Source organism: Oncorhynchus masou, chromosome 2, assembly GCF_036934945.1.
Source record: "Oncorhynchus masou masou isolate Uvic2021 chromosome 2, UVic_Omas_1.1, whole genome shotgun sequence".
Lineage (NCBI taxonomy): Eukaryota > Metazoa > Chordata > Actinopteri > Salmoniformes > Salmonidae > Oncorhynchus > Oncorhynchus masou.
This window is the reverse complement of record NC_088213.1, coordinates 4,283,022-4,308,743: the sequence shown is the minus strand read 5'-3', so window position 1 is coordinate 4,308,743 and position 25,722 is coordinate 4,283,022. Positions and strand designations below refer to the sequence as shown.

Here is a 25,722-nt window from a genome sequence, read left to right as displayed (position 1 = left end):
TACAGTCAACACTACTGTACATACCTGAGGAACAGACCTACAGTCAACACTACTGTACATACCTGAGGAACAGACCTACAGTCAACACTACTGTACATACCTGAGGAACAGACTGACAGTCAACACTACTGTACATACCTGAGGAACAGACCTACAGTCAACACTACTGTACATACCTGAGGAACAGACCTACAGTCAACACTACTGTACATACCTGAGGAACAGACCTACAGTCAACACTACTGTACATACCTGAGGAACAGACTGACAGTCAACACTACCGTACATACCTGAGGAACAGACCTACAGTCAACACTACCGTACATACCTGAGGAACAGACCTACAGTCAACACTACCGTACATACCTGAGGAACAGACCTACAGTCAACACTACTGTACCGTACATACCTGAGGAACAGACTGACAGTCAACACTACTGTACATACCTGAGGAACAGACTGACAGTCAACACTACCATACATACCTGAGGAACAGACCTACAGTCAACACTACCGTACATACCTGAGGAACAGACTGACAGTCAACACTACTGTACATACCTGAGGAACAGACCTACAGTCAACACTACCGTACATACCTGAGGAACAGACCTACAGTCAACACTACCGTACATACCTGAGGAAAAGACTGACAGTCAACACTACCGTACATACCTGAGGAACAGACCTACAGTCAACACTACTGTACATACCTGAGGAACAGACTGACAGTCAACACTACCGTACATACCTGAGGAACAGACCTACAGTCAACACTACCGTACATACCTGAGGAACAGACCTACAGTCAACACTACCGTACATACCTGAGGAACAGACCTACAGTCAACACTACCGTACATACCTGAGGAACAGACTGACAGTCAACACTACCGTACATACCTGAGGAACAGACTGACAGTCAACACTACTGTACATACCTGAGGAACAGACCTACAGTCAACACTACTGTACATACCTGAGGAACAGACCTACAGTCAACACTACCGTACATACCTGAGGAACAGACCTACAGTCAACACTACCGTACATACCTGAGGAACAGACTGACAGTCAACACTACCGTACATACCTGAGGAACAGACTGACAGTCAACACTACTGTACATACCTGATGAACAGACTGACAGTCAACACTACTGTACATACCTGAGGAACAGACTGACAGTCAACACTACTGTACATACCTGAGGAACAGACTGACAGTCAACACTACCGTACATACCTGATGAACAGACCTACAGTCAACACTACTGTACATACCCGAGGAACAGACTGACAGTCAACACTACCGTACATACCCGAGGAACAGACTGACAGTCAACACTACCGTACATACCTGAGGTGAGGACTTGGCGGTAGAATTCCCCAGGCCCAGTTTCCCGTAGTCTCCGTCTCCGAAGGCCCAGACCATCATTCCATCCGCAGAGACGGCTACGGTGTGATTCAGACCGCACGCCACCTGGGAACCGGAAACAACCAGACGTGGGTCAGATGGTTCAATACTTCAACTGTGTTTGACCTGGTTCACCTGACTCAACGAAACCAAATACTTTCAGAGAATGTGTTTTTTCTGATATTATATTGTGATTGTTAGTGTATCTCACCTGTCCGACCTGGTATCTGTTAGTGTATATTACCTGGTATCTGTTAGTGTATATTACCTGGTATCTGTTAGTGTATCTCACCTGGTATCTGTTAGTGTATCTCACCTGTCCGACCTGGTATCTGTTAGTGTACCTCACCTGTCCGACCTGGTATCTGTTAGTGTACCTCACCTGTCCGACCTGGTATCTGTTAGTGTATCTCACCTGTCTGACCTGGTATCTGTTAGTGTATCTCACCTGTCTGACCTGGTATCTGTTAGTGTATCTCACCTGTCCGACCTGGTATCTGTTAGTGTACCTCACCTGTCCGACCTGGTATCTGTTAGTGTATATTACCTGGTATCTGTTAGTGTATCTCACCTGGTATCTGTTAGTGTATCTCACCTGTCCGACCTGGTATCTGTTAGTGTACCTCACCTGTCGGACCTGGTATCTGTTAGTGTACCTCACCTGTCCGACCTGGTATCTGTTAGTGTACCTCACCTGTCCGACCTGGTATCTGTTAGTGTATCTCACCTGTCTGACCTGGTATCTGTTAGTGTATCTCACCTGTCTGACCTGGTATCTGTTAGTGTACCTCACCTGTCCGACCTGGTATCTGTTAGTGTATATTACCTGGTATCTGTTAGTGTATATTACCTGGTATCTGTTAGTGTATCTCACCTGGTATCTGTTAGTGTATATTACCTGGTATCTGTTAGTGTATCTCACCTGGTATCTGCTAGTGTATATTACCTGGTATCTGTTAGTGTATCTCACCTGGTATCTGTTAGTGTATATTACCTGGTATCTGTTAGTGTATCTCACCTGGTATCTGCTAGTGTATATTACCTGGTATCTGTTAGTGTATATTACCTGGTATCTGTTAGTGTATCTCACCTGTCCGACCTGGTATCTGTTAGTGTACCTCACCTGTCCGACCTGGTATCTGTTAGTGTACCTCACCTGTCCGACCTGGTATCTGTTAGTGTATCTCACCTGTCTGACCTGGTATCTGTTAGTGTATCTCACCTGTCTGACCTGGTATCTGTTAGTGTATCTCACCTGTCCGACCTGGTATCTGTTAGTGTACCTCACCTGTCCGACCTGGTATCTGTTAGTGTATATTACCTGGTATCTGTTAGTGTATATTACCTGGTATCTGTTAGTGTATCTCACCTGGTATCTGTTAGTGTATCTCACCTGTCCGACCTGGTATCTGTTAGTGTACCTCACCTGTCCGACCTGGTATCTGTTAGTGTACCTCACCTGTCCGACCTGGTATCTGTTAGTGTATCTCACCTGTCTGACCTGGTATCTGTTAGTGTATCTCACCTGTCTGACCTGGTATCTGTTAGTGTATCTCACCTGTCCGACCTGGTATCTGTTAGTGTACCTCACCTGTCCGACCTGGTATCTGTTAGTGTATATTACCTGGTATCTGTTAGTGTATATTACCTGGTATCTGTTAGTGTATATTACCTGGTATCTGTTAGTGTATCTCACCTGGTATCTGTTAGTGTATCTCACCTGTCCGACCTGGTATCTGTTAGTGTACCTCACCTGTCGGACCTGGTATCTGTTAGTGTACCTCACCTGTCCGACCTGGTATCTGTTAGTGTACCTCACCTGTCCGACCTGGTATCTGTTAGTGTATCTCACCTGTCTGACCTGGTATCTGTTAGTGTATCTCACCTGTCTGACCTGGTATCTGTTAGTGTACCTCACCTGTCCGACCTGGTATCTGTTAGTGTATATTACCTGGTATCTGTTAGTGTATATTACCTGGTATCTGTTAGTGTATCTCACCTGGTATCTGTTAGTGTATATTACCTGGTATCTGTTAGTGTATCTCACCTGGTATCTGCTAGTGTATATTACCTGGTATCTGTTAGTGTATCTCACCTGGTATCTGTTAGTGTATATTACCTGGTATCTGTTAGTGTATCTCACCTGGTATCTGCTAGTGTATATTACCTGGTATCTGTTAGTGTATATTACCTGGTATCTGTTAGTGTATATTACCTGGTATCTGTTAGTGTATCTCACCTGGTATCTGTTAGTGTATATTACCTGGTATCTGTTAGTGTATCTCACCTGGTATCTGCTAGTGTATATTACCTGGTATCTGTTAGTGTATATTACCTGGTATCTGTTAGTGTATCTCACCTGTCCGACCTGGTATCTGTTAGTGTACCTCACCTGTCCGACCTGGTATCTGTTAGTGTATATTACCTGGTATCTGTTAGTGTATCTCACCTGGTATCTGTTAGTGTACCTCACCTGTCTGACCTGGTATCTGTTAGTGTATCTCACCTGTCTGACCTGGTATCTGTTAGTGTATATTACCTGGTATCTGTTAGTGTATATTACCTGGTATCTGTTAGTGTATCTCACCTGGTATCTGTTAGTGTATCTCACCTGTCCTACCTGGTATCTGTTAGTGTATCTCACCTGTCCGACCTGGTATCTGTTAGTGTATCTCACCTGTCTGACCTGGTATCTGTTAGTGTATCTCACCTGTCCGACCTGGTATCTGTTAGTGTACCTCACCTGTCCGACCTGGTATCTGTTAGTGTATATTACCTGGTATCTGTTAGTGTATATTACCTGGTATCTGTTAGTGTATATTACCTGGTATCTGTTAGTGTATCTCACCTGGTATCTGTTAGTGTATCTCACCTGTCCGACCTGGTATCTGTTAGTGTACCTCACCTGTCCGACCTGGTATCTGTTAGTGTACCTCACCTGTCCGACCTGGTATCTGTTAGTGTACCTCACCTGTCCGACCTGGTATCTGTTAGTGTATCTCACCTGTCTGACCTGGTATCTGTTAGTGTATCTCACCTGTCTGACCTGGTATCTGTTAGTGTATCTCACCTGTCCGACCTGGTATCTGTTAGTGTACCTCACCTGTCCGACCTGGTATCTGTTAGTGTATATTACCTGGTATCTGTTAGTGTATATTACCTGGTATCTGTTAGTGTATATTACCTGGTATCTGTTAGTGTATCTCACCTGGTATCTGTTAGTGTATCTCACCTGTCCGACCTGGTATCTGTTAGTGTACCTCACCTGTCGGACCTGGTATCTGTTAGTGTACCTCACCTGTCCGACCTGGTATCTGTTAGTGTACCTCACCTGTCCGACCTGGTATCTGTTAGTGTATCTCACCTGTCTGACCTGGTATCTGTTAGTGTATCTCACCTGTCTGACCTGGTATCTGTTAGTGTACCTCACCTGTCCGACCTGGTATCTGTTAGTGTATATTACCTGGTATCTGTTAGTGTATATTACCTGGTATCTGTTAGTGTATCTCACCTGGTATCTGTTAGTGTATATTACCTGGTATCTGTTAGTGTATCTCACCTGGTATCTGCTAGTGTATATTACCTGGTATCTGTTAGTGTATCTCACCTGGTATCTGTTAGTGTATATTACCTGGTATCTGTTAGTGTATCTCACCTGGTATCTGCTAGTGTATATTACCTGGTATCTGTTAGTGTATATTACCTGGTATCTGTTAGTGTATATTACCTGGTATCTGTTAGTGTATCTCACCTGGTATCTGTTAGTGTATATTACCTGGTATCTGTTAGTGTATCTCACCTGGTATCTGCTAGTGTATATTACCTGGTATCTGTTAGTGTATATTACCTGGTATCTGTTAGTGTATCTCACCTGTCCGACCTGGTATCTGTTAGTGTACCTCACCTGTCCGACCTGGTATCTGTTAGTGTATATTACCTGGTATCTGTTAGTGTATCTCACCTGGTATCTGTTAGTGTACCTCACCTGTCTGACCTGGTATCTGTTAGTGTATCTCACCTGTCTGACCTGGTATCTGTTAGTGTATATTACCTGGTATCTGTTAGTGTATATTACCTGGTATCTGTTAGTGTATCTCACCTGGTATCTGTTAGTGTATCTCACCTGTCCTACCTGGTATCTGTTAGTGTATCTCACCTGTCCGACCTGGTATCTGTTAGTGTATATTACCTGGTATCTGTTAGTGTATCTCACCTGGTATCTGTTAGTGTATCTCACCTGTCCGACCTGGTATCTGTTAGTGTATCTCACCTGGTATCTGTTAGTGTATCTCACCTGGTATCTGTTAGTGTATATTACCTGGTATCTGTTAGCGTATATTACCTGCTATCTGTTAGTGTATCTCACCTGTCCGACCTGGTATCTGTTAGTGTATCTCACCTGTCCGACCTGGTATCTGTTAGTGTATCTCACCTGTCCGACCTGGTATCTGTTAGTGTATCTCACCTGTCCGACCTGGTATCTGTTAGTGTATATTACCTGGTATCTGTTAGTGTATCTCACCTGTCGGACCTGGTATCTGTTAGTGTATATTACCTGGTATCTGTTAGTGTATATTACCTGGTATCTGTTAGTGTATCTCACCTGTCCGACCTGGTATCCCTCCAACGCAGTGACCTTCTCAGGGAGCTTCTTGTTGGAGGTGTTTCCCAGCCCAAGCCTGCCATAGTCCCCGTTCCCAAAGGAGAACAGCCTCCCATCAGCGGTCACCACCGCTGAGTGCTTGAACCCGCAGGACATCTGACCACAGAGGAACATGGGAACACAGCCAATCAGAACAAGAGGCCGTTTTTTTTAAAGAAGGAGTGACATTGCAGATAGAAGGGAAATGTATTGAACCAACCCATTCCTCTTTTCCAAATGACTAGTGGAATATTTTACATCTAAATGACAGTAGACTACAGTCTATGACAGCAGTGCTCTTCTGTTGGTTCACGTACCTCTGCACCAACTCCTCTCCCTGCAGGGCTTCGATCTGTTGGTTCACCTACCTGCTCCACCTCCTCTCCCTGCAGGGCTTCGATCTGTTGGTTCACCTACCTGCTCCACCTCCTCTCCCTGCAGGGCTTCGATCTGTTGGTTCACCTACCTGCTCCACCTCCTCTCCCTGCAGGGCTTCGATCTGTTGGTTCACCTACCTTTACCACATCCTCTCCCTGCAGGGCTTTGATCTGTTGGTTCACCTACCTGCACCAACTCCTCTCCCTGCAGGGCTTCGATCTGTTGGTTCACCTACCTGCTCCACCTCCTCTCCCTGCAGGGCTTCGATCTGTTGGTTCACCTACCTGCTCCACCTCCTCTCCCTGCAGGGCTTCGATCTGTTGGTTCACCTACCTGCTCCACCTCCTCTCCCGGCAGGGCTTCGATCTGTTGGTTCACCTACCTGCACCACCTCCTCTCCCTGCAGGGCTTCGATCTGTTGGTTCACCTACCTGCACCACCTCCTCTCCCTGCAGGGCTTCGATCTGTCGCGGTCGCCTCTGGCGGTCACTGTTCCCGTGTCCCAGCTTCCCGTAGTCTCCGTCTCCCCAGCTGAACACCTCGCCGCTCTCTGTCAGCGCCATGGAGTGACCGTCGCTGCCACACGACGTCACCAGCTGGGTCACCACAAAGCCTTGGGGGGGAGACAGACAGAGAGACAGACAGAGAGACGGACAGAGAGACAGACAGAGAGACAGACAGACATGTTGGAGCTACGGTCCCTTCCACTCTCTTCTTCACCATCACTACCTTTACAAGACTGGGCTGGTAGTCAACCCTCCATTATTGTATTCACCCTGTTTCCTTATCAGTGAAAAGGAGAGGAAGGGGACAAGGAGAGGAAGGAGACAAGGAGAGGAAGGAGACAAGGAGAGGAAGGGGACAAGGAGAGGAAGGAGACAAGGAGAGGAAGGAGACAAGTAGAGGAAGGAGACAAGTAGAGGAAGGAGACAAGGAGAGGAAGGGGACAAGGAGAGGGAGGAGACAAAGGAGACAAGTAGAGGAAGGAAACAAGTAGAGGAAGGAGACAAGTAGAGGAAGGAGACAAGTAGAGGAAGGGGACACGGAGAGGAAGGAGACAAGGAGAGGAAGGAGACAAAGGAGACAAGTAGAGGAAGGAGACAAGGAGAGGAAGGAGACAAGGAGAGGAAGAAGACAAGGAGAGGAAGGAGACAAGTAGAGGAAGGAGACAAGGAGAGGAAGGAGACGAGGAAGGAGACAAGTAGAGGAAGGAGACAAAGAGAGGAAGGAGACAAGGAGAGGAAGGAGACAAGGAGAGGAAGAAGACAAGGAGAGGAAGGAGACAAGTAGAGGAAGGAGACAAGGAGAGGAAGGAGACGAGGAAGGAGACAAGTAGAGGAAGGAGACAAGTAGAGGAAGGAGACAAGGAGAGGAAGGAGACACGGAGAGGAAGGAGACAAGGAGAGGAAGGAGACAAGGAGAGGAAGGAGACGAGGAAGGAGACAAGTAGAGGAAGGAGACAAGGAGAGGAAGGAGACAAGGAGAGGAAGGAGACAAGGAGAGGAAGGAGACAAGGAGAGGAAGCGTACCTTGCAGGGCTGAGATGACGGTGAGGACATGCAGATCATCAGAGTTGCCCTGACCCAGTCTGCCGTAGCTGCCCTCCCCACAGGCTAACACTGTCCCGTTAGCCTGAATCACAAACGTACAGTTCTGACCACACACCACCTAGAGAGAGAGAGAGGACAGAGAGAGAGAGAGAGAGAGAGAGAGAGGGAGGACAGAGAGAGAGAGAGGACAGAGACAGAGAGAGAGGGAGAGAGAGAGAGAGAGAGAGAGAGAGAGAGAGAGAGAGAGAGAGAGATAGAGAGGACAGAGACAGAGAGAGAGGGAGAGAGAGAGAGAGAGACAGAGAGAGGGAGGACAGAGAGAGCAGAGAGAGAGAGAGAGAGAGGACAGAGACAGAGAGAGAGGGAGAGAGAGAGAGAGAGAGAGAGAGAGAGAGAGAGAGAGAGAGAGAGAGAGAGAGAGAGAGAGAGAGAGAGAGAGGGCAGAGAAGAGTTCTGTTCACAACATGACAAACAGAGAACACCTGACCAGTTCACCTGGCCATGGAACCCTGACCTGTTCACCGGACGTGCTACCTGTCCCAGACCTGCTGTCTTCAACTCTCTAGAGACAGTAGGAGCGGTAGAGATACTCTCAATGATTGGCTATGAAAAGCCAAATGGTTCCTCTCTAGGTTTCTTACTAGGTTTTGGCCTTTCTAGGGAGTTTTTCCTAGCCACCGTGCTTCTACACCTGCATTGCTTTGCTGTTTGGGGGTTTTAGGCTGTGTTTCTGTACAGCACTTTGAGATATCAGCTGATGTACGAAGGGCTTTATAAATACATTTGATTGATTGATCGTGTCTGTCTACCTGTTGTGCCTGTGAGAAGGAGGGTGCGTTGGTGGGCACCAGGATGTTTCTGCCAGCCTCTGCCAGCTGTCCGTGTCGACCAGCTCCCCACAGAAACACATCACACTTCCCTCCCAGGTGCCAGTCCTGGAGACAACAGAAACACAGAGAGATCATTGTCTGTCACAACAGGGGCCATTCAACATCTACCTTTACAACAGGACGACAACTGGGATTATCACATTTCAATTCAACGTGTCTCTTCAAAGTGCCTGAATGACAAAGAAATGAAGTGTCCAACATGTAATAGATCTGTTCTAGAGACCTGAAACAAACGAGAAAACACTGAAGACATCTTACCTCAGGTCTGGAGGTGGCCCAAGACATGATTTGTTCATCCATACCAGAACCCCATGTACTGTTGTCCTGTACAGAGAGAGTTTTAATCCATACCAGAACCACATGTACTGTTGTCCTGTATAGAGAGAGTTTTAATCCATACCAGAACCACATGTACTGTTGTCCTGTATAGAGAGAGTTTTAATCTATACCAGAACCACACGTACTGTTGTCCTCTATAGAGTGAGTTTTAATCTATACCAGAACCACACGTACTGTTGTCCTGTATAGAGAGAGTTTTAATCCATACCAGAACCACATGTACTGTTGTCCTGTATAGAGAGAGTTTTAATCCATACCAGAACCACATGTACTGTTGTCCTGTATAGAGAGAGTTGTAATCCATACCAGAACCACATGTACTGTTGTCCTGTATAGAGAGAGTTTTAATCCATACCAGAACCACATGTACTGTTGTCCTGTATAGAGAGAGTTGTAATCTATACCAGAACCACATGTACTGTTGTCCTGTATAGAGAGAGTTTTAATCCATACCAGAACCACATGTACTGTTGTCCTGTATAGAGAGAGTTTTAATCCATACCAGAACCACATGTACTGTTGTCCTGTATAGAGAGAGTTTTAATCCATACCAGAACCACATGTACTGTTGTCCTGTATAGAGAGAGTTGTAATCTATACCAGAACCACACAACCACTTCTAGCCCAAATGTTGGTTATATCTTAGAGAGACAAGTCAGCTTCTAGCCCAAATGTTGGTTATATCTTAGAGAGACAAGTCAGCTTCTAGTCCAAATGTTGGTTATATCTTAGAGAGACAAGTCAGCTTCTAGCCCAAATGTTGGTTATATCTTAGAGAGACAAGTCAGCTTCTAGACCAAATGTTGGTTATATCTTAGAGAGACAAGTCAGCTTCTAGACCAAATGTTGGTTATATCTTAGAGAGACAAGTCAGCTTCTAGTCCAAATGTTGGTTATATCTTAGAGAGACAAGTCAGCTTCTAGTCCAAATGTTGGTTATATCTTAGAGAGACAAGTCAGCTTCTAGACCAAATGTTGGTTATATCTTAGAGAGACAAGTCAGCTTCTAGACCAAATGTTGGCTATATCTTAGAGAAAAGTCAGCTTCTAGACCAAATGTTGGTTATATCTTAGAGAGACAAGTCAGCTTCTAGACCAAATGTTGGCTATATCTTAGAGAAAAGTCAGCTTCTAGACCAAATGTTGGTTATATCTTAGAGAGACAAGTCAGCTTCTAGTCCAAATGTTGGTTATATCTTAGAGAGACAAGTCAGCTTCTAGTCCAAATGTTGGTTATATCTTAGAGAGACAAGTCAGCTTCTAGACCAAATGTTGGTTATATCTTAGAGAGACAAGTCAGCTTCTAGACCAAATGTTGGTTATATCTTAGAGAGACAAGTCAGCTTCTAGACCAAATGTTGGTTATATCTTAGAGAGACAAGTCAGCTTCTAGACCAAATGTTGGTTATATCTTAGAGAGACAAGTCAGCTTCTAGTCCAAATGTTGGTTATATCTTAGAGAGACAAGTCAGCTTCTAGCCCAAATGTTGGTTATATCTTAGAGAGACAAGTCAGCTTCTAGCCCAAATGTTGGTTATATCATAGAGAGACAAGTCAGCTTCTAGCCCAAATGTTGGTTATATCTTAGAGAGACAAGTCAGCTTCTAGACCAAATGTTGGTTATATCTTAGAGAGACAAGTCAGCTTCTAGACCAAATGTTGGTTATATCTTAGAGAGACAAGTCAGCTTCTAGTCCAAATGTTGGTTATATGTTAGAGAGACAAGTCAGCTTCTAGTCCAAATGTTGGTTATATCTTAGAGAAACAAGTCAGCTTCTAGACCAAATGTTGGTTATATCTTAGAGAGACAAGTCAGCTTCTAGTCCAAATGTTGGTTATATCTTAGAGAGACAAGTCAGCTTCTAGCCCAAATGTTGGTTATATCTTAGAGAGACAAGTCAGCTTCTAGACCAAATGTTGGTTATATCTTAGAGAGACAAGTCAGCTTCTAGCCCAAATGTTGGTTATATCTTAGAGAGCGATTGAATGCTCCTGATTCCGCATGTGTTTTTCTGTTGCTCATTAAGAAAAAGGGAGATTTCAGTCTTCACTTGTTGTATGTGGCAGTTCCTGCTGTTTCCCCCCATGAGACATTTACATTTAAGTCATTTAGCAGACACTCTTATCCAGAGCGACTTACAAATTGGTGAATTCACCTTCTGACATCCAGTGGAACAGCCACTTTACAATAGTGCATCTAAATCATTTAAGGGGGGGGGGGGGTGAGAAGGATTACTTATCCTATCCTAGGTATTCAGGAGACGCCAGAGGAACAAAGACAGTAACACTTCCTCAAAATAGTCAAAGAACTTAATCAAAGATAACTCAAGATACGGGGCGGCAGGGTAGCCTAGTGGTTAGAGCATTGGACTAGTAACCGGAAGGTTGCAAGTTCAAATCCCAAAGCTGACAAGGTACAAATCTGTCGTTCTGCCCCTGAACAGGCAGTTAACCCACTGTTCCTAGGCCGTCATTGAAAATAAGAATTTGTTCTTAACTGACTTGCCTAGTTAAATAAAAATATCTGTCATTAATTTAGACGGGGGGGGGTTTGCAGAGGAGATTTTAGTTGTGCGTTTTATATCTGTATTTGGTGCAGTATTTCTCAAGTTAAAATAAAACGCGCGCCGTTTCCTTGTGTAAACCTGATGCGGGTGCAGGTCTGTCTGTTCTGCACTACGATTGGACAGAACGCAATCACCTCACCTGTTAGTTAATCCAGCATTATTGGACAAAGTGGGCATTGTGGAAATCAAAACCCAACCCTCAAGTCCTGACCAACTCTTGTACTCAAATTTACAGAACTCTTGTTTTTGGAAAAAATACTGACTTTACGGACCAAAAATAAACCTACTTACACTTTTTCGGACATTTTTGGTTTTGACTAATATGGTTGTTATATATTAGGCATTATATTATGTTATATAAGGCGTTTTCAACCAGAGTGGTTCCACAGTTCAGTTGTACTTTTAAAGATCCACTCTGTCAGAGCAATAGAGGTTCATTGTCTTCTGTAGAAAGCTCACCATGAGAAGGACCATCTCCTCCTTGGGTACAGGCTCCAGGTCGGGAACAGCAAAGGCCTCTGGGAACGTGTTGCCCCGAGCCAGGGCCTCCGCTGCCTTCACCGTGGTGGAGAAGCAGTCTAGCCACGCCCACTCGCCGGGTGACCATGTGGCTGGTTCCAGGGGACAGAGGCGGAGGTGGGGGGGGACGGGAGGGGAACACAGGAGCTGATCCAGGTGTAACCCCACGGCCAGGGAGGCCAGGCACTGCATGTAGGGGCTGTGGACCAGCTGTTCTCCACACACTACGTGGGGCTGGAAGACCAAACAGGAAGTACACATTTAGACGTGGGTGTTATAACATATGTTATGGTAACCGCTGACGACGACAACCAACTACGGTGAAAACAACTACGATTAAAAAAGGAAGTAGGAAGGATTTTAGACAGTTATGATCGATTACCTTAGATTACCTTGAAACTGGGCTGTCATTTACTTACAAATAACACACACGCAGGCACGCACGCACGCACACACGCACACACACACACACACACACACCAACTACCTTCTCGTATGAGTACTGCTCCTGCAGCATAACAGGCAGCCTCTCCAGGAAGGCTCTCATGCAGGGAGCCATGTTCAATCCCACAACCCCCTGCTTCTTCAGCGCCGTCCGGCAGGTGGCGAGCACCTGGTGAGAGGACATGAAGTCTGTCGAGCAGTTCACCACCAACACGTCCTGAGGACAAAGACAACAACAGAATCAGGAGAGTCGGACAAGAGTCAAATACATACAAGAAGCACATTTAAACTGTTCTGTAGTATCCTTTAGTCAGAGTTGAGTCAGTCCATACTGTAGTATCCTTTAGTCAGAGTTGAGTCAGTCCATACTGTAGTATCCTTTAGTCAGAGTTGAGTCAATCTATACTGTAGTATCCTTTAGTCAGTCCATACTGTAGTATCCTTTAGTCAGAGTTGAGTCAGTCCATACTGTAGTATCCTTTAGTCAGAGTTGAGTCAATCTATACTGTAGTATCCTTTAGTCAGAGTTGAGTCAGTCCATACTGTAGTATCCTATAGTCAGAGTTGAGTCAGTCTATACTGTAGTATCCTTTAGTCAGAGTTGAGTCAGTCCATACTGTAGTATCCTTTAGTCAGAGTTGAGTCAGTCCATACTGTAGTATCCTTTAGTCAGAGTTGAGTCAGTCCATACTGTAGTATCCTTTAGTCAGAGTTGAGTCAGTCCATACTGTAGTATCCTCTAGTCAGAGTTGAGTCAGTCCATACTGTAGTATCCTTTAGTCAGAGTTGAGTCAGTCCATACTGTAGTATCCTCTAGTCAGAGTTGAGTCAGTCCATACTGTAGTATCCTTTAGTCAGAGTTGAGTCAGTCCATACTGTAGTATCCTTTAGTCAGAGTTGAGTCAGTCCATACTGTAGTATCCTTTAGTCAGAGTTGAGTCAGTCCATACTGTAGTATCCTTTAGTCAGAGTTGAGTCAGTCCATACGGTAGTATCCTTTAGTCAGAGTTGAGTCAGTCCATACTGTAGTATCCTTTAGTCAGAGTTGAGTCAGTCCATACTGTAGTATCCTTTAGTCAGTCCATACTGTAGTATCCTTTAGTCAGAGTTGAGTCAGTCCATACTGTAGTATCCTCTAGTCAGAGTTGAGTCAGTCCATTCTGTAGTATCCTTTAGTCAGAGTTGAGTCAGTCCATACTGTAGTATCCTTTAGTCAGAGTTGAGTCAGTCCATATTGTAGTATCCTTTAGTCAGAGTTGAGTCAGTCCATACTGTAGTATCCTTTAGTCAGAGTTGAGTCAGTCCATACTGTAGTATCCTTTAGTCAGTCCATACTGTAGTATCCTTTAGTCAGAGTTGAGTCAGTCCATACGGTAGTATCCTTTAGTCAGAGTTGAGTCAGTCCATACTGTAGTATCCTTTAGTCAGAGTTGAGTCAGTCCATACTGTAGTATCCTTTAGTCAGAGTTGAGTCAGTCCATATTGTAGTATCCTTTAGTCAGAGTTGAGTCAGTCCATACTGTAGTATCCTTTAGTCAGTCCATACTGTAGTATCCTTTAGTCAGAGTTGAGTCAGTCCATACTGTAGTATCCTTTAGTCAGAGTTGAGTCAGTCCATACTGTGGTATCCTTTAGTCAGAGTTGAGTCAGTCCATACTGTAGTATCCTTTAGTCAGAGTTGAGTCAGTCCATACTGTAGTATCCTTTAGTCAGAGTTGAGTCAGTCCATACGGTAGTATCCTTTAGTCAGAGTTGAGTCAGTCCATACTGTAGTATCCTTTAGTCAGAGTTGAGTCAGTCCATACTGTAGTATCCTTTAGTCAGAGTTGAGTCAGTCCATACTGTAGTATCCTTTAGTCAGAGTTGAGTCAGTCCATACTGTAGTATCCTTTAGTCAGTCCATACTGTAGTATCCTTCAGTCAGAGTTAAGTCAGTCCATACTGTAGTATCCTTTAGTCAGAGTTGAGTCAGTCCATACTGTAGTATCCTTTAGTCAGAGTTGAGTCAGTCCATACTGTAGTATCCTTTAGTCAGTCCATACTGTAGTATCCTTTAGTCAGTCCATACTGTAGTATCCTTTAGTCAGAGTTGAGTCAGTCCATACTGTAGTATCCTTTAGTCAGAGTTGAGTCAGTCCATACTGTAGTATCCTTTAGTCAGAGTTGAGTCAGTCCATACTGTAGTATCCTTTAGTCAGTCCATACTGTAGTATCCTTTAGTCAGAGTTGAGTCAGTCCATACTGTAGTATCCTTTAGTCAGAGTTGAGTCAGTCCATACTGTAGTATCCTTTAGTCAGAGTTGAGTCAGTCCATACTGTAGTATCCTTTAGTCAGAGTTGAGTCAGTCCATACTGTAGTATCCTTTAGTCAGAGTTGAGTCAGTCCATACTGTAGTATCCTTTAGTCAGTCCATACTGTAGTATCCTTTAGTCAGAGTTGAGTCAGTCCATACTGTAGTATCCTTTAGTCAGAGTTGAGTCAGTCCATACTGTAGTATCCTTTAGTCAGTCCATACTGTAGTATCCTTTAGTCAGTCCATACTGTAGTATCCTTTAGTCAGAGTTGAGTCAGTCCATACTGTAGTATCCTTTAGTCAGAGTTGAGTCAGTCCATACTGTAGTATCCTTTAGTCCGAGTTGAGTCAGTCCATACTGTAGTATCCTTTAGTCAGAGTTGAGTCAGTCCATACTGTAGTATCCTTTAGTCAGAGTTGAGTCAGTCCATACTGTAGTATCCTTTAGTCAGAGTTGAGTCAGTCCATACTGTAGTATCCTTTAGTCAGAGTTGAGTCAGTCCATACTGTAGTATCCTTTAGTCAGAGTTGAGTCAGTCCATACTGTAGTATCCTTTAGTCAGAGTTGAGTCAGTCCATACTGTAGTATCCTTTAGTCAGTCCATACTGTAGTATCCTTTAGTCAGAGTTGAGTCAGTCCATACTGTAGTATCCTTTAGTCAGAGTTGAGTCAGTCCATACTGTAGTATCCTTTAGTCAGAGTTGAGTCAGTCCATACTGTAGTATCCTTTAGTCAGAGTTGAGTCAGTCCATACTGTAGTATCCTTTAGTCAGTCCATACTGTAGTATCCTTTAGTCAGTCCATACTGTAGTATCCTTTAGTCAGAGTTGAGTCAGTCCATACTGTAGTATCCTTTAGTCAGTCCATACTGTAGTATCCTTCAGTCAGAGTTAAGTCAGTCCATACTGTAGTATCCTTTAGTCAGAGTTGAGTCAGTCCATACTGTAGTATCCTTTAGTCAGAGTTGAGTCAGTCCATACTGTAGTATCCTTTAGTCAGTCCATACTGTAGTATCCTTTAGTCAGTCCATACTGTAGTATCCTTTAGTCAGAGTTGAGTCAGTCCATACTGTAGTATCCTTTAGTCAGAGTTGAGTTGAGTCAGTCCATACTGTAGTATCCTTTAGTCAGAGTTGAGTCAGTCCATACTGTAGTATCCTTTAGTCAGAGTTGAGTCAGTCCATACTGTAGTATCCTTTAGTCAGTCCATACTGTAGTATCCTTTAGTCAGAGTTGAGTCAGTCCATACGGTAGTATCCTTTAGTCAGAGTTGAGTCAGTCCATACTGTAGTATCCTTTAGTCAGAGTTGAGTCAGTCCATACTGTAGTATCCTTTAGTCAGAGTTGAGTCAGTCCATACTGTGGTATCCTTTAGTCAGAGTTGAGTCAGTCCATACTGTAGTATCCTTTAGTCAGAGTTGAGTCAGTCCATACTGTAGTATCCTTTAGTCAGAGTTGAGTCAGTCCATACTGTGGTATCCTTTAGTCAGAGTTGAGTCAGTCCATACTGTAGTATCCTTTAGTCAGAGTTGAGTCAGTCCATACTGTAGTATCCTTTAGTCAGAGTTGAGTCAGTCCATACTGTAGTATCCTTTAGTCAGAGTTGAGTCAGTCCATACTGTAGTATCCTTTAGTCAGAGTTGAGTCAGTCCATACTGTAGTATCCTTTAGTCAGAGTTGAGTCAGTCCATACTGTAGTATCCTTTAGTCAGTCCATACTGTAGTATCCTTTAGTCAGAGTTGAGTCAGTCCATACTGTAGTATCCTTTAGTCAGAGTTGAGTCAGTCCATACTGTAGTATCCTTTAGTCAGAGTTGAGTCAGTCCATACTGTAGTATCCTTTAGTCAGAGTTGAGTCAGTCCATACTGTAGTATCCTTTAGTCAGTCCATACTGTAGTATCCTTTAGTCAGTCCATACTGTAGTATCCTTTAGTCAGAGTTGAGTCAGTCCATACTGTAGTATCCTTTAGTCAGTCCATACTGTAGTATCCTTCAGTCAGAGTTAAGTCAGTCCATACTGTAGTATCCTTTAGTCAGAGTTGAGTCAGTCCATACTGTAGTATCCTTTAGTCAGAGTTGAGTCAGTCCATACTGTAGTATCCTTTAGTCAGTCCATACTGTAGTATCCTTTAGTCAGTCCATACTGTAGTATCCTTTAGTCAGAGTTGAGTCAGTCCATACTGTAGTATCCTTTAGTCAGAGTTGAGTCAGTCCATACTGTAGTATCCTTTAGTCAGAGTTGAGTCAGTCCATACTGTAGTATCCTTTAGTCAGAGTTGAGTCAGTCCATACTGTAGTATCCTTTAGTCAGAGTTGAGTCAGTCCATACTGTAGTATCCTTTAGTCAGAGTTGAGTCAGTCCATACTGTGGTATCCTTTAGTCAGAGTTGAGTCAGTCCATACTGTAGTATCCTTTAGTCAGAGTTGAGTCAGTCCATACTGTAGTATCCTTTAGTCAGAGTTGAGTCAGTCCATACTGTAGTATCCTTTAGTCCGAGTTGAGTCAGTCCATACTGTAGTATCCTTTAGTCAGAGTTGAGTCAGTCCATACTGTAGTATCCTTTAGTCAGAGTTGAGTCAGTCCATACTGTAGTATCCTTTAGTCAGAGTTGAGTCAGTCCATACTGTAGTATCCTTTAGTCAGAGTTGAGTCAGTCCATACTGTAGTATCCTTTAGTCAGAGTTGAGTCAGTCCATACTGTAGTATCCTTTAGTCAGTCCATACTGTAGTATCCTTTAGTCAGTCCATACTGTAGTATCCTTTAGTCAGAGTTGAGTCAGTCCATACTGTAGTATCCTTTAGTCAGAGTTGAGTCAGTCCATACTGTAGTATCCTTTAGTCAGTCCATACTGTAGTATCCTTCAGTCAGAGTTAAGTCAGTCCATACTGTAGTATCCTTTAGTCAGAGTTGAGTCAGTCCATACTGTAGTATCCTTTAGTCAGAGTTGAGTCAGTCCATACTGTAGTATCCTTTAGTCAGTCCATACTGTAGTATCCTTTAGTCAGTCCATACTGTAGTATCCTTTAGTCAGAGTTGAGTCAGTCCATACTGTAGTATCCTTTAGTCAGAGTTGAGTCAGTCCATACTGTAGTATCCTTTAGTCAGAGTTGAGTCAGTCCATACTGTAGTATCCTCTAGTCAGAGTTGAGTCAGTCCATACTGTAGTATCCTTTAGTCAGTCCATACTGTAGTATCCTTTAGTCAGAGTTGAGTCAGTCCATACTGTAGTATCCTTTAGTCAGAGTTGAGTCAGTCCATACTGTAGTATCCTTTAGTCAGAGTTGAGTCAGTCCATACTGTAGTATCCTTTAGTCAGAGTTGAGTCAGTCCATACTGTAGTATCCTCTAGTCAGAGTTGAGTCAGTCCATACTGTAGTATCCTTTAGTCAGAGTTGAGTCAGTCTATACTGTAGTATCCTTTAGTCAGAGTTGAGTCAGTCCATACTGTAGTATCCTTTAGTCAGAGTTGAGTCAGTCCATACTGTAGTATCCTTTAGTCAGAGTTGAGTCAGTCCATACTGTAGTATCCTGTAGTCAGAGTTGAGTCAGTCCATACTGTAGTATCCTTTAGTCAGTCCATACTGTAGTATCCTTTAGTCAGTCCATACTGTAGTATCCTCTAGTCAGAGTTGAGTCAGTCCATACTGTAGTATCCTTTAGTCAGAGTTCCAACCATGACCCTTCAACCCATGACCCTACATAACCATGACCCTACATAACCATGACCCTACATAACCATGACCCTTCAACCCATGACCCTACATAACCATGACCCTACATAACCATGACCCTACATAACCATGACCCTACATAACCATGACCCTACATAACCATGACCCTACATAACCATGACCCTTCAACCCATGACCCTACATAACCATGACCCTACATAACCATGACCCTTCAACCCATGACCCTACATAACCATGACCCTACATAACCATGACCCTACATAACCATGACCCTACATAACCATGACCCTACATAACCATGACCCTACATAACCATGACCCTACATAACCATGACCCTACATAACCATGCGTCTAGTGAACTGATTCTGGTTCCAAAAGAAGTTCCACCTCACCTTTGACCTGTTGGAGCAGACGGCCACGCCCACATCTGGGATCCAGACTATGTTCTGGATGGCTCCTGACCCGGCTATTACTGTCTGGAGCACTGAGCCGTCCTGTTTATATATATATATATACACAGACAGACAGACAGGCAGACAGGCAGACAGACAGGCAGACAGACAGGCAGACAGACAGACAGACAGACAGACAGACAGACAGACAGACAGACAGACAGAGTATTCAGTGTTGTCAACAGGTTTAACAGGACAGTAACCACACACAGCTAAAAGTGCTTGTTTGAGCAACAGTCTATTAAGTTTGTCTTAAAATATTTCTCATAAGATCCAGGAAGTACACTGTTACTTTATTCTTTAAACCTCTGGAACAAACTCCTAGCACCTGGGTGAACAATGTTCCTCTGTGTGTGTGTGTGTCTCCTCACCCGTAAGGACCAGATGTTCATGAGGCCTCCCACGCCTCCAGACACCAGGGCCAGGCCGTCAGGGCTGAAGACTACTGTCCTCACCGGGGTGATATGACCCTTCAGCTGGAACACACACACCGCCCCCTCCACACGCCTGCTGGAACTCTGCTGCTGCTGGGACACGCACACACACACACACACACACACAGACAGACAGACGCACACACGCATACACACACACACACACACACACACACACACACAGACAGACGCACACACGCATACACACACAGACACACACACACACGCACAGAAGCACACACACACACGCACACACAGACGCACACACACACACGCACGCACACGCACACACACACACACACACAGACGCATACACACAGAGACACACAGACACGCACACACACACACAATGGGGTGGGAAAGAAAAGAACACCCTTTGAAAAACTGTACCTGACGCAACCGATCAAATCAAACCGATACAACCAATCAAATCAATCGATCAAATCAAGCCAATACAACCAATCAAATCAAACCAATACAACCGATCAAATCAAACCAAACCAATCGATCAAATCAAACCAACACAACCGATCAAATCAAACCTACACAACCAATCAAATCAAACCTACACAACCAATCAAATCAAACCAATCGATCAAATCAAACCAACACAACCGATCAAATCAAACCAATCAAATTAGATCTTGTACAGATGAATCACTGAGGGTAGAAGTTCCCCCTCCAGATCTAGCCTAATCCCAATTCCAACCTTGTTGGAATAACAATATCAATATAACAATATCAATATAACAATATCTGACCCAGAACCAGTGGTTAGGCACCTCTACCTACTACTGGTTTATCATACCTTGCGTTTGGCTTTGGGTTCGTTGTCCCTCCGGGCCTCGGAGCCAGAAGAGGTGGATTCTGGGAAGGCAGAGGCGTCTTGAGGTACGGTCCAGACTGACACCAGTCCGTTTTGGCAACACCTGGAATAACACAGTGCTCTTTTAAACGTGTGTGTTGGTTTGTATTACTATACTCGTGAGGACATTGTGAGAACTTGTGGTAAAATGTAGATGTCCACAGATTTATACTCAATTCGATTCTATTTTTATTTCTCTTTCTGGAAAAACAGAGTGTCCTTGCATTCAAGCAGCACCAGACTAGAACTGAGGAATGAGAAGGTTATACTTGTGAAAGTAGCAGTGTCAAAACCTGCCTAAATGTCAGTTATCCAGACAGAGACTGATCAACCTGACCACAGAGTTCATCTATAGTCCTCTATAGTCCACTATAGTCCCCTAAAGATATCTATAGTCCACTAAAGACATCTATAGTCCACTAAAATCCACTAAAGACACCTATAGTCCACTAAATACATCTATAGTCCCCTAAAGACATCTATAGTCCCCTAAAGACATCTATAGTCCACTAAAGACATCTATAGTCCTCTATAGTGCACTAAAGACATCTATAGTCCACTAAAGATATCTATAGTCCACTATAGTCCCCTAAAGACATCTATAGTCCACTAAAGACATCTATAGTCCACTATAGTCCACTAAAGACATCTATAGTCCACTAAAGACATCTATAGTCCACTATAGACATCTATAGTCCACTATAGTCCACTAAAGACATCTATAGTCCACTATAGACATCTATAGTCCACTATAGTCCAATAAAGACATCTATAGTCCACTAAAGACAACTATAGTCCACTATAATCCACTAAAGACACCTATAGTCCACTAAAGACATCTATAGTCCACTATAGTCCCCTAAAGAATCTATAGTCCACTAAAGACATCTATAGTCCACTATAGTCCACTATAGTCCACTAAAGACATATATAGTCCACTAAAGACATATATAGTCCACTATAGTCCACTATAGTCCACTAAAGACATCTATAGTCCACTAAAGACATATATAGTCCACTATAGTCCACTAAAGACATCTATAGTCCTCTAAAGTCCACTAAAGACATCTATAGTCCACTATAGTCCACTAAAGACATCTATAGTCCTCTATAGTCCACTAAAGACATCTATAGTCCACTATAGTCCCCTAAAGACATCTATAGTCCCCTAAAGACATCTATAGTCCACTAAAGACATCTATAGTCCCCTATAGTGCACTAAAGACATCTATAGTCCACTATAGTCCACTAAAGACATCTATAGTCCACTATAATCCACTAAAGACACCTATAGTCCACTAAAGACATCTATAGTCCACTATGGTCCCCTAAAGACATCTATAGTCCACTAAAGACATCTATAGTCCACTATAGTCCCCTAAAGACATCTATAGTCCACTAAAGACATCTATAGTACACTATAGACATCTATAGTCCACTATAGTCCAATAAAGACATCTATAGTCCACTAAAGACAACTATAGTCCACTATAATCCACTAAAGACACCTATAGTCCACTAAAGACATCTATAGTCCCCTAAAGAATCTATAGTCCACTAAAGACATCTATAGTCTACTATAGTCCACTAAAGACATCTATAGTCCACTATAATCCACTAAAGACACCTATAGTGCACTAAAGACATCTATAGTCCACTATAGTCCACTAAAGACATCTATAGTCCACTATAATCCACTAAAGACACCTATAGTCCACTAAAGACATCTATAGTCCACTATAGTCCCCTAAAGACATCTATAGTCCACTAAAGACATCTATAGTCCACTATAGACATCTATAGTCCACTATAGTCCACTAAAGACATCTATAGTCCACTAAAGACATCTATAGTCCACTAAAGACATCTATAGTCCACTAAAGACATATATAGTCCACTATAGTCCACTAAAGACATCTATAGTCCACTATAGTCCACTAAAGACATCTATAGTCCACTATAGTCCACTAAAGACATCTATAGTCCTCTATAGTCCACTAAAGACATCTATAGTCCACTATAGTCCACTAAAGACATCTATAGTCCACTAAAGACATCTATAGTCCACTAAAGACATCTATAGTCCACTAAAGACATCTATAGTCCACTAAAGACATTGCGGTCTTTGGTCTCTTTGGTCTTGGCCATAGTGGAGTTTGGAGTGTGACTGTTTGAGGTTGTGGACAGGTCTTTTATACTGATAACACGTTCAAACAGGTGCCATTAATACAGGTAACGAGTGGAGGACAAAGGAGCCTCTTAAAGAAGATGTTACAGGTCTGTGAGAGCCAGAAATCTTGCTTGTTTGTAGGTAACCAAATACTTATTTCCCCCCATAATTCGCAAATAAATTAATTAAAAATCCTACAATGTGATTTTCTGGATATTTTCTTTCTCAACTTGTCTGTCATAGTTGAAGTGTACCTATGATGAAAATTACAGGGCTCTCATCTTTTTAAGTGGGAGAACTTGCACAATTGGTGGCTGACTAAATACTTATTTGCCCCACTGTATAGTCTACTAAAGTCCAGTTCAGTTCCATACATGACTAAAAGTGAATTAATATCAACACAGTCCAGTTGAATACCATACGTACGTGGCCAGCATGTTGAGAGGTTTGGCTCCACGTCCAGTCAGACCACACCAGGCCACTCCATTGACCTGGGCAGGGTGGGGTAGGCTCTGCAGACACTTCCAGCCTGCTCCGGGGTTGGACCCTGACCCAGGGCTGGACCATAGCTTCACCACGTCCTCTTTGGCACAGGTCAACAGCATCTGACCAGTAGGATCCCACTTTATACTGGTGATGGACTCCTGGGACAGACACATGTAATAATACAAATATTACTACGACTACTACTACTACTAATAATAATAATAAAAATAATAATAATACTAATACTAATAATACTAATAATAATACCACTATGAATAATACTAATAATACTACTAATACTACTAATACTACTAATAATACTAATACTACTAATAATACTAATACTACTAATAATAAAAATAATACTAATACTACTAATACTACTAATACTACTAATAATACTAATACTACTAATAATAAAAATAATACTAATACTACTACTAATAATAATACCACTATGAATAATACTAATAATACTACTAATACTACTAATAATACTAATACTACTAATAATACTAATACTACTACTAATAATAATACTACTACTAATACTAATACTACTTCTAATAATACTAATAATAATACTACTACTAATAATGATAATACTACTACTAATAATACTAATACTACTAACAATACTACTAATACTAGTACTGATAATAAAAATAATACTAATGCTACTACAAATAATACTAATAATACTAATAATACTAATAATACTAATAATAATAATAATAAAAATAATACTAACAATACTACTAATATTACCAATAATAATACTAATAATACTAATACTACTAATAATACTAATAATACTAATACTACTAATAATAATAATAAAAATAATACTAATAATACTACTGCCGCTAATACTACTACTGATAGTACTAATACTACTGATAATACTACTAATATTACTAATACTACTACTAACAATAATACTATTAATACTAATAATACTACTGCTACTACTAATAATAGTAATACTGCTGCTAATAATACTGCTAATAATAATAATACTGCTAATAATAATAATACTAATAATACTACTACTAATAGTAATACTACCACCAATAATAATACTAATAATAATACTAATAATACTACTAATAATAATACTACTAATAATAATACTGCTAATAATAATACTACTACTACTAATATTAATACTAATAATAATACCACTGCTAATAATACTACTACTAATAATACTAATACTACTAATAATAACACGAATACTACTGATACTACTACTAATAATACTAATACTACTAACAATACCACTAATAATAAGACTACTACTAATAATACTAATAATACTACTACTAATAATACTACTAATACTACAAATAATAATACAACTAATAGTAATACTAATAGTAATACTACTAATCATAATAATAATACTACTACTAATAATACTACTAATAGTAATACTACTACTACTAATAATACTAATAATAATACTAATAATACTAATACTACTGATAATAATAATACTACTAATGATACTACTACTAATAATAATACTACTAATAGTAATACTACTAATAATAATAATACTACTAATAATAATACTACAAATAGTAATACTAATAATAATACTACTACTAATACTACTACTACTAATAATACTACTACTAATAATACTACTACTAATAATACTACTACTAATAATAATATTACTACTAATACTAATACTACTACTAATAATACTACTACTAATAATAGTACTACTAATAGTAATAATACTACTACTAATAATACTACTACTACTAATAATAATACTAATAATAGTACTACTAATAATAATACTACTACTACTAATAATACTACTACTAATAATAATAATACTACTAATAATACTACTACTACTAATAATAATACTACTACTAATAATAATAATACTAATAATACTACTACTAATAATAATATTACTACTAATACTAATAATACTACTAATAATACTACTACTAATAATAGTACTACTAATCATAATACTACTACTAATAATACTACCACTAATAATAGTACTAATACTACTAATAATAATACTACTAATAATACTACTACTAATACTACTACTACTACTACTAATAATAGTACTAATACTACTAATAATAATACTACTAATAATACTACTACTAATAATACTACTACTAATAATAATAGTACTACTAATAATAGTAATACTACTACTACTAATACTACTAATAATAGTACTACTAATAAGAATACTACTAAAAATAATAATACTACTACTAATAATAATACTACTACTAATAATACTACTACTAATAATACTACTAATAATAGTACTACTAATAATACTACTACTAATAATAATACTACTACTGATAATACTACTAATAATACTACTACTAATAATACTACTACTACTAATAATAGTACTAATACTACTACTAATAATACCACTAATAATACTAGCAATAATACTACTACTACTAATAATAATACTAATGGTACAAATAAATTGCATTTGTTGAGCTCTTTTCATTTACAGAAATTCCAAGTACTTTACATTGTGAAGAAAAAAACACAGGCTTTAATAATAAAATA

General features: G+C 41.2%; 1 protein-coding gene across 1 annotated transcript in view; it reads right to left on the bottom strand.

Moving 5' to 3' along the window:
• herc1 (HECT and RLD domain containing E3 ubiquitin protein ligase family member 1) overlaps window positions 1-25,722 on the bottom strand; it is a 273,217-nt gene that overhangs the window by 40,185 nt on the left and 207,310 nt on the right. The window contains exons 58-69 of the mRNA XM_064983713.1: window positions 23,083-23,300; window positions 20,430-20,550; window positions 19,559-19,714; window positions 19,128-19,229; window positions 12,789-12,962; window positions 12,242-12,535; window positions 9,135-9,200; window positions 8,796-8,921; window positions 7,966-8,104; window positions 6,868-7,049; window positions 6,020-6,175; window positions 1,360-1,482 (exon numbers count right to left, since the gene is read on the bottom strand). Of these exons, the coding sequence (XP_064839785.1) occupies window positions 1,360-1,482; window positions 6,020-6,175; window positions 6,868-7,049; window positions 7,966-8,104; window positions 8,796-8,921; window positions 9,135-9,200; window positions 12,242-12,535; window positions 12,789-12,962; window positions 19,128-19,229; window positions 19,559-19,714; window positions 20,430-20,550; window positions 23,083-23,300 (1,857 nt within the window). The remainder of the gene's footprint in view (window positions 1-1,359; window positions 1,483-6,019; window positions 6,176-6,867; window positions 7,050-7,965; window positions 8,105-8,795; window positions 8,922-9,134; window positions 9,201-12,241; window positions 12,536-12,788; window positions 12,963-19,127; window positions 19,230-19,558; window positions 19,715-20,429; window positions 20,551-23,082; window positions 23,301-25,722) is intronic.